Genomic DNA, 14,638 nt, shown 5'->3' with positions numbered 1-14,638 from the left:
CTTCAGCTTTTTGATGAAATTTTTTGATGCCTTAATGTAATTTTACATCAAATCCTGTTTTTGGGAATAAGCAGTTTTTTTTTTTTTTTTTTGCTTTTATTATACCTATATATTTCACTAGAGTTATTATTATTATATATAAAAAATATAATTTTAAATGAAGTCACTTTTTAATTTGTTAAAGTTTAATGAAAATAACATTTAAATGTATAATATTTACCTCAAGAAACACTATTCACCAAAGTCAGTTTAAATCGTTCAAAATTGATTTTACTTCACAGATTATTTTTTCGATAATCGTATAAATAATAATAATAATAATAATAATAATAATAATAAATTAGTTAGACATGTGTTATATTTGATATAGGCAGCTCACAATTATCTGGTCAGAATTGTAAGGAAAAATATCTGCTGGTTTTTTTTTATCTATCAATTTGATGATAATATTTTTTTATTTATAAAATATAATAAAAAAAAACAGTTCTCAAAGACTGACATTTCAAAGATTTAATGGCAAATTTTTTTTTTTTAGGGAAAAAAATACTTTAAATAAAATATTTCATGAAAAAAATACTATTAATATTATTTTATGAAAAATATTTTTGTTTTTATCAAAATATTTAATGTCTTTAAGGAAGTGCAATCACGACAGTTTCTGCAAAAATGTATTTTTACAAACTTAAAAAATTTTAAAGAAAAAAACTTTTTTGTCTTTTTTTTCTTCAACATTTCAATTGATAAACAATTATTTAATAAACAATAAATTAAATATTTGCTTAATAATAATAATAATAATAATAATAATAAGTAAAATAATAAATTTCCTTTTCAATGTTTTGATAGAGACTGTACGAGATTAATTGCCTTAATTTCCTTTAATTCAAGAAACTGATAAAGTTAATCAATAATATTTTTAATTTGAAAACTCATTTCCAAGAAAGAAAATCAATTCCATTAAAATTGAAAAAAATTTGCCAAATTAAAAAATTATTTTTAAAAAATTAATTTAATTTTATTTAAATTTTGTTTAAAAACCGTCTTTAAATGATTAAGTATTTATATAGAAAAATTTATTCAAAATGGACTTCATATTGTAAAAATATCTTTTCTAAACTTCAGCTCTAAATACAAGTAAGCAATAATAATAATTATTATTATTATTATGAAAGTAGTAATCACCATAGTTGAAAGTATTAAAATAATATCGTCATTTTTTACTGAATAAATTTCAGTGCTGAATTCTATGAAAGACGAACACGAAAAAAATGTATTCCTCGCTATGAAAAAAAATGTTACAATTTTTTTTATATAAACAATTTTGCTTGAGATTATATATATATATAGATATATATAGATATATGTATATCCATGTATTTTATTTGTACTTAAAAATAGATTTTTATTCATATTTTATGAATCATCATACTATTATGATAATGCCTAAAATAAAACATTTCTGCGAGGATTTTTCTATAATGAAAATTTTGTACAACGCTATATTGTTCCAATAAAATGTGACAAAAATCACTTTTTTTTACAGTTCATGGGAACTTTTTTTTTTAATAATAATTGTATAAAAAAAATTCCAAAACTGCCACGTTGTCATTTTGAGCCAACAATTAACAAAAATTGTTCACCTTTTAATTAAATTGAATATCAATAATAAACGATTTTTCTGATGAAACAATGAAACAAATTTATTGTAAAATAAAAATTCCATCATTATTAAATATTATTACTTTAATAATATTAATTAAATCATTAATTTAATTAATTAACTAATATTAATTAGGAGAAAGACGAACACAAATAAAAAGAAAAAAAATATTTCCTCTCTATGAAAAAAATGTTACAATTTTTTTAAATAAACAATTTTGCTTAATTAATTATTAAAATTAATTATTAAATATTCTCTATAACTAGATGGGTCAAATCATTTTATTTCAGCTAATGTATTTTCGACCTCTTTTAAAAAAACTCTAATATGTACTCCGGAAAAATATTTTGGAGCTCATGATTATTTCATAATGTAACTTAATTAAAATTTACATTTTATAGAATTTTATTAGATAGAATTTTACTTTATTCGAATTTATGTTTTTTGAATTAATGTTCAATAGAATTTTAATTAAGAAGAATTGATACTTAACAGAATTTCTATGTTATCAAATTTTTATTTAACAGAATATTTTTTCAATATAATTTCCATTTAGGGTAAATGTACCAATTACGGCGCGTTCATAAAAAATAACTATTATTACTATTTAAATTATATTTAATATAACTGTTGCAAAATGATTTTAAAAAAATTATTTTTATCTTTTTTTTATTCAATTACTTATAAAAATGTACATTTAAACAATTATTAATTTAATTATTTGAGATGAAATTTTTTTCGCTTGCCGTAATTGAAACATTTTTAAGATTTCCATTGGCTTCAATTACGGCGGGCAAAGTATCTTCAAAATACACGTGATTTTGGTCACCGAAATTGATACAAACGCATCGTAATAGAAAATTACGGTATTAGTTTTAATTTCTCATATTTGTCTAAATAATCGATTTTTATAAAGTTAAAATTTTTTTTTTAATATCTAAATAACATAAACTTTTAGTTTAATAAGTCTTAAATTATTGAGTTTATACAATAGAAATGACGAATTTTCTATTTCAAAGGTGTTTTGACTCGAATCGCGCGCAATTAGTGCATTTACCCTATTACTATCAAATTTTAAAGTTTTAAAGATAAAAAATCATTTTTCTCAATTGACTTACTGATCGATTTTTTAAAAACAATTTTCAAAAAAACTTGTTCCATTTATGAAAATTTTAAACCTAGTCCAATCGTGGGCCAACAATTTTTTCAATATTTTAGGAATTTTTTAAAAATATTTTTCGTTATTTTTATCCTACGTAAAAGAGAGTAGTCAGGGTTGGCCACAGGGATGGGTAAATGTCGCAAACTCAAGGTTTGCTACGTATGATACCTAAAATGTGTAGTAAACGTAACAAATTGTCGCAAACGTCGCAAACCATATTATAAATATAACCTCACTTTTCGGATGTCAACTCGCCTCATCAGTCATCATCATAATAACAGATAAATTATAATATCTCAGGCAACTCAGATAAATAGATCTACTGATAAATATAAAGAGATGAAATATTCTTTAAATAATAATTTATTGCACTTCAGTTTAATAATTTTTATTAAGTTAATAAGTGTTTTTATATGTCTTTACTCTTTACTCTTCTGAAAAATTAAATAAAGATCTTTTTGATTTTTAGAAACAGCAGGAAGAAGCGGATGAAATTTCGAAGATATTGAATTTAACAGAAAAAGATCTTCAACTAGGGATGTTCTTTTTTGGATTTATTATTCCATTCGCGGTTGTCGAATCCAATTTTTTTAAAAAGTTTGTCAAAACTTTAAATCCGAATTACTCGCCGCCTACCAGAAAAACTCTTAGTAATTCTATTTTAAAAAAATTTATAATAAAATGTTGACCTCGATTCATTTTTAAAAAGGATGTCCACAAAGCAATAATCAAACGAATCAAACAAATATTCAAAAACTAAACACATAGCGGGAACCAACTAGATTGAGGTTATATTTGCTTTTGACCATTACGAGTGCCTACGTCATAAAATGTAACAAACGTTGTGTAGCAAACTGAACAAGTTGTATACACATGTAACATACGTAGCAAACTTAGGTAACATACATGAAGTATGATACTTACCCATCTCTGGTTGGCCATAGTTTTGATTTTTCGCTATAACTTCCCCTGTAGGCCGAATTTCGATATTTCTCCCATATAGTTTGAAAAATATACTAAAATGCAATGTTTTTGCGAAACATTGTAAAAATATTTGACCAACAGTTTCGGAGTTATAGTCAATTAAAAAAAAATGTCAAGGTTGAGCCACTGTAAAAATCAATTAAGTATGCAGATAAATGATTAATAATGACCTTCAAATGATAGAATGGCGCTCAAATTCACTTTGGAAATGAGTAAAGGAACCAAGAAATTTAAATAAAACGCCCTTATTGTGTAATTTTCAGATTCTCGCTTGTATCGCGAAGCTGGTCTGAAAAGTGAAAGAAGATTATATAAAAAATTTTTTATTTCCTTTTTTTTCCAATGGAAATGAAGTTTTTGACACCTCTTTAAGTTGACAAATGAATTTCTATTGCAAGAATCCTTCATAATTGCAAAATTTTTGGGTGGCTCAACCCTGACTCACGTGTCGATTAGCGTCATATCACACACAAAATAAACGCGTGATACAAACACCAAAGTACGTTCCACATTTTCACAGAACATCGTCCAAGTGAGGCAGCCCCATCTACATTGATACTAAAATTTTGGAAAATTTTCAACAGCCTTTTCTTGAAAACAAGATGGTAAAATGCTTTTTCCTTTATGGATAATTGATTATTGGCAAGATATACACCAGCTAAAACTTTTTTTGAGTTAAAATAATAAAAAAAATTTCATGTCAATAAATTAAATATGAGCACTTTTTTCACAAAAACTGTAACAGGGGTCGTCCATAAATTACGTCACGCTTCGGAGGGGGGAGTGGAATTTGCAAAGTGTGACGATCTGTATAAAAAATTGCGCTAATGCATGTAAATTTTGTGACGTTAGGGGGGGGGGGCTGGAAAAAGGGCAAAATAGTGTGACGTAATTTATGGACGGCCCCACAGTACTTTCTCAGAAATTACAATCAAAAATGCAATTTCTATTTGGAAAATTAATAAACGCTAAAAAATACACGACCTAAGATTTACCAATCACGAAAATAACAAAAAAAAAAGTTTTTTAATATAACATATTTTACTCATTATGACAGCCGTTTGGCAGGTTATATATGTCACCAGACGTTTCGCAGTTTTGCCGAAAGGAGGAGATTGGCGCTGTTGCTAACCACCTGAAATACATAATCTACCAAAGGGCTGTCACAATCACTAATCAGTAAAGCAGTATCAATATGTTAAATATTTAATAAAATTTTTTTTTGTTATTTTCGTGATTGGTAAATCTTAGGTGGTGTATTTTTTATCGTTTATTACTTTTCCAAATGGAAATTGCATTTTTGATTGTAATTTTTGAGAAAGTACTGTTACAGTTTTTGTGAAAAAAGTGCTCATATTTAATTTATCGACATGAAATTTTTTTCATTATTTTAACTCAAAAAAAGTTTTAGCTGGTATATATCTTGCCAATAATCAATTATCCATAAAGGAAAAAGCATTTTACCATCTTGTTTTCAAGAAAAGGCTGTTGAAAATTTTCCAAAATTTTAGTATCAATGTAGATGGCGCTGCCTCACTTGGACCTGGCCTTAGGGCGCACTCACACCTCTGGCTGCCTGTGCAGGCAGCCAATCAGAGCCAATCAGAGAGTCAGTACCCTGTAAAAAAAGTTGGATAGCGAGAATCGGGAAAACGTATTGAAGCTCGGTATGTTGAATCCGTTATTTGAATTTTAACATATTGGATTGTTAGGTCGAATCCGTTGTGTGTAGTTAGTCCAATACGTTCGATTGAAAATAGCGTTAAAACGAATGAAAAAACGTTTTAATTGGGATAAAAGTGACCTTTATTAATAAAAAGGTTAAATAAATTGTGGAGAGACCAGAATTAAGAGAAAAATGGAACTTTCAATTAAAAATAATAGAATTAGGTTATTTAGTAAATGTGTTACCATTGAAGAGAGCTACTCTTTTTACCGACAATGTATACAAGTTATTGAATTTAAAATTCTATTGTCGATATAAAACTGAATAGAATAATTACTTTTTTCTATAAATTAATTAATAGCAGTTAATGTAAATAGTGATTAATAAAGAGACAAAACAAGAAAATTAATTAATAATAAGTGCTATAATAAATGAAAAGAAATGAGAATAAATAAACTAAATCCTTATTTTAAATGTAAGACAAAATTATTTATTCACGAATATTAATTGATTAATAATAAAAATAACCACAACCTTTTTACAATGCCCATGTATATGTTAAATAAATAAATATATTAAAAAAAGTATAAGGCCTTAAATTAAATTTCTTTTTATACACTGAGAGAAGTTAAACACAGATTTCGTACTAAACACACGTTCAGATAGTGTACCTAACCTTTCGAGCAACATCGGTTCTAAATTGTATCGCAGCTGCGCTTTTTGGTGGACAGATACTGTACTAAATCGTTTGTCCCACAAGTTAGGTCAGAATCAGTACTCAATTGGCGCTGCTGCTGTTCGATTTTAGTACTGCGTCTGCACATAATTGTGGTACAATATCTGTCCCTCAAAAAATGCAGATGTTGCGTTAAACTTCTCTCAGTGTACCTTTTATTAACTAAAAACTAAAACAGTTGTAATACTTTTTTACCATTGTCGGTAAAAAGAGTAGCATACTTACCCGACGAATAACTCTCTTCAATGGTAACACATTTACTAAATAACCTAATTCTATTATTTTTAATTGAAAGTTCCATTTTTCTCTTAATTCTGGTCTCTCCACAATTTATTTAACCTTTTTATTAATAAAAGGTCACTTTTATCCCAATTAAAACGTTTTTTCATTCGTTTTAACGCTATTTTTAATCGAACATATTGGACTAAATACACACAACGGATTAGACCTAACACTCTAATATGTTAAAATTCAAATAACGGATTCAACATATCGAGCTTCAATACGTTTTCCCGATTCTCGCTATCCAACTTTTTTTACAGGGTAGATTTAAATTTGAATTTTCTGTCTCTCTTACTCTTGTACGTTTTCTGCGTGGTGGGAGGCTGCCTGTGCAGGCAGCCGGAGGTGTGCAAGCGCCTTTAATGAACATTTTTAGTCAACTTACTTTGTCTTTGACATATTTTTTCTGCACTTAATTGTCTTCTTTTAAAAGAAAAAACTTGGACTCATTTTTGTTGCAACTCATTTTCTTTTGGGTATCGAAATGAGTATGGGACAAACTTCATGTTATTCAAAATGATATTGGCTGGAATTTCAGATTTCTAAGTTGGCATCATAAGCAGAGTAATTTGTATTTCAATTATTGTTTCTAATATTTCAACAACACCAGAAAGATTATTTTGACCAGTACGAATATTTAGAAGTTTTTAAATAAAAATTATTTATTATTATTTACGTAGATAATAATTAATTTCATAAGTTTTTAAATTTACCGCTATTATTTAAGTTGGCAGTACCGTTCCTGTTGTCAAAACACATGTTTTCATTTTTCTAACCTAAAAACATATTTCCTTTATTATTTTATTACGCGATGACAAGCAATTTTTAATCAAATATATTAAGTCTAGCGTGTTATTTAGTTCTTTGTAATTATTATATTTCATGTTTTTGTGCAAAATTATTCGTTATTTCACAATATTTTTCCATTTTTCTTTTTCTCAAAATGAAACTTGCCTGTTTCATTTTGATACTTTTACCTTAGAACTCGAAATGAAACAACCAGTTTCATTTTTGTTGCGAATCAAATTGAGTATAGAATCTATACTCAATTTGAATTCAGGTTTTTTCTGTGTTGAAACAACATAAAAGTTTTTTTTTGAGCGTATAGCACTGACTCGCATAATAATCTCCTCTACTTTTATGTATTTTGATGCGCTGATTACGAAAATCATAGTGAAAATACCCGAATATTTGATAGTACATAATATCATTTGAAAAAAAATTTCGACTTATTTTCTTTTTTTGAAAATTATGTTCAAAAACACACATTTTGAAAAAAAAACTTTTAAAATTGATGCATTTTAAAGGAAGTTATGAGCATTTGAAAATTAAAAGTCATTAAAATTTTGAAAAATTCATATCTCGAAAACGGCTTGCTAAAAAAATTTGAGAAAAATCATGAAAGCTAGTCTCAATTAGTATTAAAAGAAAAAAAAGTTTCAAAAAATATCGGAGATGCAATTGCAAATGGACTTCGAATTTGTCGTAGAATACATATATCATAAATATTAAAGAATCATACAGATTTGAAATAAAAATCAAAATATATGATTTTAATTCTTTATTGATAAGAATAAAATCTTTATAAATTTTTGTATCCTGACACTTAATAGTGGATGCAAAGTGAATTTTTTCAGCTTTTGCTAAAACATTCATCTACTGCGGTGAAACTACATCCTGAAAAACATGAAAAGAAAATTACAGATAAATTTTACTTTATTATTAAATTAAATGTTCACTAAATTTTTTCTAACAATCGATATAAATATTAAAATGGGACAACAATGAATTTGCGAGAAAATATAAAGAATACAATTTTTGCCTCGTTTTTAACATTTTCTCGTAAATCCATTCTTGTCCCATTTTAATATTTATATACATTGTTCGTTAAAAATAACCTCAGCTTTATAATAAAAGAAAAAAAAATGTATTAAAATTTTTTTTTTTTCGCATTGCAAACTGAATTGAATATCCTTTTGAAAGTACAAAATTTACGCTTTTTAATAAAAATAACAAAAATTTTTTTTACAAAGTGCAATTGGGTCAGAAATAAAAAGTAGGGTTTATTTTATTTTTTTTTTCTTAAAAAAACATTTTTGGCACTGAAAAGTACATGAAAAACACATTTTCCCATACTAGGTCACGTGGGAGGTTCCCACATAACCTTAACAAATTAATATTTATAAATTTATGTCCAAGATATTATATAGGTCTGGATATGATAGCTAATTAAAAAATTTTTTTTTAATTTTTGTGCATTTGTTAATACCGTTTTTGAAGTATTTTTCGTGCACCAAAAATTCGTGCAATGTACCAAAAATAGTTTTAAAAAATTTAGGCCTATTTTTTTAAATAAACGTTTATTTTCCAATTTTTGACCTTATTGTCCCTCTTAAAAAAATTGTTGGTTTTATTTATTTTATTGAAAAGCTGAAATTTTGCGGGTCGTATGATTATTCTATAAATGTGATTTAGTTAGAATTTTCAATTTATAGACATTTAATTAGATAGAATTTTACTTTATTGGAATTTTTTTTCGAATTAATGTTCAATCAAATTTAAATTAACCACAATTTATACTTAACAGAATTTCTATCTAATCAAATTTTTATTTAACAGAATATTCTTTCAACATAATTTCCATTTAGCACACTTTTTATTCGAAAAATGATTTTTAACACGAATTTTTATTTATTAAAATTCTTATTAAACAAAATTTCGTCTGAGTAGAATTTTTAAATGCCAGAATTTTCAGTAAACCAAATCTTCATTTGCCCGAATTTTTATTAGCACAAAATGTAATTTAATAAAAAGCTTAAAACTCATAATTTTCATTTATCCATTGCAAATGGTCGAATAATCAAATGGCAGAAATATTTTGGCGCCAATTTTAAAATTGACCAATCACAATTTTCTTGACAGTCTCTGATTGGTCAATTTTAAAATTGGCGCCAAAATATTTCTGCCATTTGATTATTCGACCATTTGCAATGGATAAATGAAAATTATGAGTTTTAAGCTTTTTATTAAATTACATTTTGTGCTAATAAAAATTCGGGCAAATGAAGATTTGGTTTACTGAAAATTCTGGCATTTAAAAATTCTACTCAGACGAAATTTTGTTTAATAAGAATTTTAATAAATAAAAATTCGTGTTAAAAATCATTTTTCGAATAAAAAGTGTGCTAAATGGAAATTATGTTGAAAGAATATTCTGTTAAATAAAAATTTGATTAGATAGAAATTCTGTTAAGTATAAATTGTGGTTAATTTAAATTTGATTGAACATTAATTCGAAAAACATAAATTTGAGTAAAGTAAAATATTTTATCTAATAAAATTCTATAAAATGAAAATTCTAACTAATACACATTATGGAATAATTATGCGACCCAATTTTTCTAATAAACTATGTAAATATGAAAATGGTGCAACAGTGGGTTTACGAAAGTAAATCTTTTTTATTAAGTGTAATGAAATTTTTTTAATAATTTTCAATAAATTGAAACGTTGATATATATATATATACATACATAATCATTAGAAATAATCGCCTGCCAGAATTCGGATGGTAATTCTAATAATCTTTTAATGATCTACAAAAAAAAAAGAAATTTAACAATAGATGATGAGTGAGAAAATGTTTTATTATGATTAATTGATTTCAGTTATGAGAGTTAAAATAAAAGAAGTAGAATATTTAGTTACAAAGATTCTTGAAGGAGTAAGCATTCGTATTACATTTTTCTTCATGCCAATATCACTGAATAAAGTTCTACTAAAAGCTAGAGCCAAGCTCTCTATGAACATTTTATTTTCTGGTATTTGAGATACCAATTGCAAATGTTTAATTATAAAAGCGAGAGTTTGGCGTATTGGTTTTGAAAATTCCAATATATTATTTTTCAGTTCTGGTTCTCTACAGCCTATATCCATTCCACAAGTATCTAGAAGTTTTACCCACAATTTTTTATTAATTAGTCGCCCTTCCATTGATCTAAATTTAAAGAATTATTTTTTTTTAATCTTTTAAATAATTAATTAAATGAAATAGGTATTTAATAAATTTTGTGAATTATGTTTACCGTATGAACAATTTAAGTGCTCCGGTAATGTCATGAATGTTTTCAATTTTCGATAAATCTGCCTTCTCCTTATTTTTATTTGATTTAAGCACATTCTTTATTATATTTTTTTTGCCGCTGAGAAAGTACAAACCTTCTTCTTTCAATCCACGTTTCTCCACTTCTTCTATGCAGTTTATCACAAAATAAGGTACCATCTGTGAATCCATGCCTTCTGTGTAGTTCTTGATTGTACCCTAATTGAAATTAATTTTGTTTAATAGAAAAAAAATTCAAAAAAATTTTTTTTTTTTTGCTTTAAGGCCATGTGAGAAATACCCACATAACCCCCATGCAAATCCTATTAACTCCACTATTCATTACTTTTTTAAATTATTTCACATTCAATTACAGTAAATAAGTATAACGGCGCAATTCCTTCAACCCTTTTTTATCATTCCTCAAAATTTCAACCAGAAATTTCTTCTTATTTCCGAGAATACTTAGAACTACCAAAAAGTGTCTTTGTCTCACATCATCACTTATTTTGAAAAATTGAAAATCGTCACGAATGCAAAGTTTCCTCATAAGGAAGCAAAATGAAACAAAACACAACTATGAACTTTAAATTTATACCTAAATTAAATATTAATTTTTGCAACTTACGAACTCATGTGATTCTACACCATAATGTGATTTCTAAAAGAAAATTTTTGATTATCATCGATTAGGATCATATGGTTGTGAATAAATAATATATGCAGAATTTCTTGAAAAATAGAACATAGATTGAGCTAAAATTTTGTGAAGAACTTAAAAATAGTATAATAATTCCTCGTCATGTGTCAGAGTCTCAGAGTATATATTAATATTTTGTCAAAAAATTTAATATTTGTGAAAAATGACTAAAATTATATTTCCGTATTACTGTCAATACGCATAAAAATTGTAATACCAAATTGAATTTTTTTTTTCAAATATTCAAGTTTTTAAAAATAAATTTATTGACAAAATATTAATATACTCTGGCACATGATAACGAATCTTTATACCATTTTTAAGTTCTCCACAGAATTTTAGCTCAATCTATGTACATAGTATATTTTACGAAAAAACGCGCGGAGAATATTTTATGTATTCCACGACAAATTCAAAGTCTATCTGCATTCTGCAATTACAATTTCGATTTTTTTGAAATTTTTTTTTCTTTTATATAGTACTAATTGAAACTAGCTTTCATGATTTTTTCAAATTTTTTTAACATGTCGTTTTCGAGATATGAATTTTTCAGAATTTTCGATGACTTAATTTTTGAATGCTCATAACTTCCTTAAAAATGCATCAATTTAAAATTTTTTGTCAAAATATGTATAGGGAAATAGGGGCCATTCATTAATTACGTAAGGGTCCTTAGGGGGAGGGGGGGTTTATAAAATCTCTACATGGTCTTACGTGGGGGGGTGGGGGGTAGAAGCTAATCTTACGTAAGATTTTGCCAAGTATTTTCCATTTGTATTATGATGTAATTAATTTTTTAATTACATTAATATTGTTAAAAACTTACGTAAGAAGGGGGAGGGGGGGTCCGAAAAATCTTATGTATCCTTACATGGGGGTAGGGGGGGTCAAAATTAGCCAAAATCGTCCTTACGTAATTAATGAATGGCCCCATAGTGTCAGGGTTGGACACAGTTTTGGTATTTTGTTTAGATAAATTCAGTAAATTGTGGTATATGGGTGGAAAGATCTACAAAAGAGGAACACTTTTGCTGTGGGCCGTAAATTGATTGGTCCGAAATTAAAAAAGTTATAAACATTTAAAAAAAAAATAAAATCTATTCAGGGTTGGACTTTTCAGTCAAGGTTGGACACTTTTTGAAAATCGAAACGCATTATTGGTAAAAACGTAAAATAACATTCGTAATGTTTTTTATTCTCATTTTTTCATGTTTATCTTTTTTTATTGTTTACAAATTGTAAAGCTTCATGGGTTTAAAAAAGGAATGAACTCAAATTACAAAAAATAACGCTTTATTGTTCCAAATAACTCAATGAAATGATGAACAAAATTTATACAATTTAAGTATTATTTTTCTAATATCTTTGGCACAATTTTGCACTGAAATATCAATAAAATAAAATTTATTTATATATTTATTTATAAATTGTGTCAAATTCATAATTAATATGGATGTCCAACCCTAACTGTATAAAGTGTCCAACCCTAACTAGAAGCATCATTTTCGAATTGTGCTAACCATAACCAGACATGTGTCGTGATTCGATTTTTCACTTTTTTTCTTCTTAAATTATGTACCCCACAATACATTCTCTAAGCTTACCTTGCCGAATTCTTGCTTTTTTTACACATTTTTTAGGTTTATTCACAAGTCAAACAAAACTTTTTTTGTCTCTTCGATTGCACCGAAGTCACAGGAGACGCTACTTTTGATTCTCCAAAAATGTAATGCCACAAAAAGTTAGGTTACACTACTAGAAGATTCGTCACGTACGCACACAGGTGGCGCTAGTGTTCTTATTTAAAAAAAGCCAAGTGTCCATCCCTGACAAGTGTCCAACCCTGACACTATTCCCCTATCTTTAAACATATTCTTCAAAAAAAAATCAAAAATTTTTTTCAAATGATATTACTATTAAATTTTTAAGTTTTAAAAATAAAAAGTCATTTTTCTCAATTGACGTACTGTTCAATTTTTTTCAAAATTTTTTCAAAAAAACTACTTCCTTTTACGAAAATACTGAGCCTAGTGCGATCGTGGACAAACAATTTTTACAATATATTCGGAATTTTTTAAAAACATTTTTGTTTTTTTTATATTACGTAATTTTATCTAATTTTATACGCTGATTATAAAAATCATAGTGACAATACCCGAAAATTTAATTTTTATATTGAAAACCATAAAAAAGTCCTAAAATTTATGGTTTTTTTTCGTATATTGGGTAAAATAAGCAAAATTAAAAAAAAAACTTTTAGACAAAAGTTATAGATCTTATTATAATACATTTTTTATATGTTATGCACTTTGTAAAAATTTTGCATATTTTATCTAATAAACGAAAAAAAACCATAAATTTTCGGGTTTTTTATGGTATTCACCATAAAAATCAAATTTTTGGGTAGGTACTGTCACTTTGATTTTCGTAATCGGCGCATCAAAATACATAAAATTACGTAGTATAAATAAAACACAAAAATATTTTTAAAAAATTCAAAAAATTTTAAAAAAATTTCGAAAATATTGTAAAAATCGTTTGCCCACGATCGGACTGGGTTTAAAATTTTCGTAAAAGAAGATACTTTTTTGAAAAAATTTTGAAAAAAATTGATCAGTACGTCAATATTGAGAAAAATGACTTTTTATCTTTAAAACTTAAAAATTTGATAGTAATATCATTTTAAAAAAAAAATCGATTTTTTTTGAGAAGTTCGTTTAAAAACACACATTTTGAAAAAAAGGCTTTGAAAATTGATGCATTTTTAAGGAAGTAGTTAGCAATTAGTACTAAAAGAAAAGAAAATTTCAAAAAAATCGGATATGCAATTACAGATGGACTTCTAATTTACCGTGGAATACATCATTTACATTTGAAATTACATATTTAAAATGATAATTTTATAAATCTTACTACTTTCCATGGCCATCGTCCTTGTACTAGGGTGAAGGTTACGAAAAATAGAAGCAGAAATTCTTTTAAAAAAATCATTTTACTAAAAAGGTTGAAAAATTCAAAACCAAAATGTTTTTATTTGTTGGATCAAAATATATTTATAATAAAACAAATATGTAAGCCAAACTGGTGTTTCTATTTGAAAGGCACCTACAATATTGAACTGTTTGCAATAAGTTATTTAATATCTTTTTTTATAGTTTACTTTTATAAACATTTCCGCTTTAAAAAAATAATAAAATTATATCTTTCTTTTAAGGTAATAGAATAAATATTTTTTCATGATGAAATTTTAAAGCAGTAAAATTGTTTTGAAAAATAGAATTTCAAATTAAACTAAATTTTCTATTCAATTAAATAGAAATTCAATAAACCAATCAATCGTATGGAC

The 14,638-nt window shown here is 26.1% G+C and overlaps 1 protein-coding gene across 2 annotated transcripts; it reads right to left on the bottom strand.

The window, feature by feature from the left end:
• Nucleotides 1-8,036: 8,036 nt before the first annotated feature.
• On the bottom strand, nt 8,037-14,418 carry LOC127280801 (rac GTPase-activating protein 1-like). Of its 2 annotated transcripts, none has more exons than XM_051304066.1 (6): nt 14,206-14,418; nt 11,221-11,253; nt 10,576-10,811; nt 10,232-10,487; nt 10,024-10,086; nt 8,037-8,167 (listed from the first exon to the last, which is right to left on the bottom strand). In XM_051304066.1, exons 1-6 carry the CDS (start codon nt 14,281-14,283, stop codon nt 8,147-8,149), a joined length of 687 nt encoding a protein of 228 aa, XP_051160023.1. In that variant the 5' UTR covers nt 14,284-14,418; the 3' UTR covers nt 8,037-8,146. The 2 variants fall into 2 exon arrangements, with proteins under 2 accessions (XP_051160023.1, XP_051160022.1); XM_051304065.1 differs by having other exon boundaries at nt 10,199-10,487; nt 14,206-14,417.
• Nucleotides 14,419-14,638: the final 220 nt, after the last annotated feature.

This window comes from Leptopilina boulardi, unplaced genomic scaffold (assembly GCF_019393585.1).
Source record: "Leptopilina boulardi isolate dan_hultmark-lab unplaced genomic scaffold, ZJU_Lbou_2.1 LbouV2_255, whole genome shotgun sequence".
NCBI lineage: Eukaryota > Metazoa > Arthropoda > Insecta > Hymenoptera > Figitidae > Leptopilina > Leptopilina boulardi.
This window is presented reverse-complemented; position numbering and strand designations above follow the sequence as displayed.

Excerpts from the sequence above, each read along its gene's own strand:
- LOC127280801 (XM_051304065.1), bottom strand. The coding sequence starts at position 14,283 with ATGATTTTTTTAAAAGAATTTCTGCTTCTATTTTTCGTAACCTTCACC. Across the intron at positions 10,488-10,575 it reads GCACTTAAATTGTTCATACG|ATCAATGGAAGGGCGACTAA; the intron begins GTAAACATAATT and ends CTTTAAATTTAG. Across the intron at positions 8,168-10,023 it reads CGATTATTTCTAATGATTAT|GATGTAGTTTCACCGCAGTA; the intron begins GTATGTATATAT and ends CATGTTTTTCAG.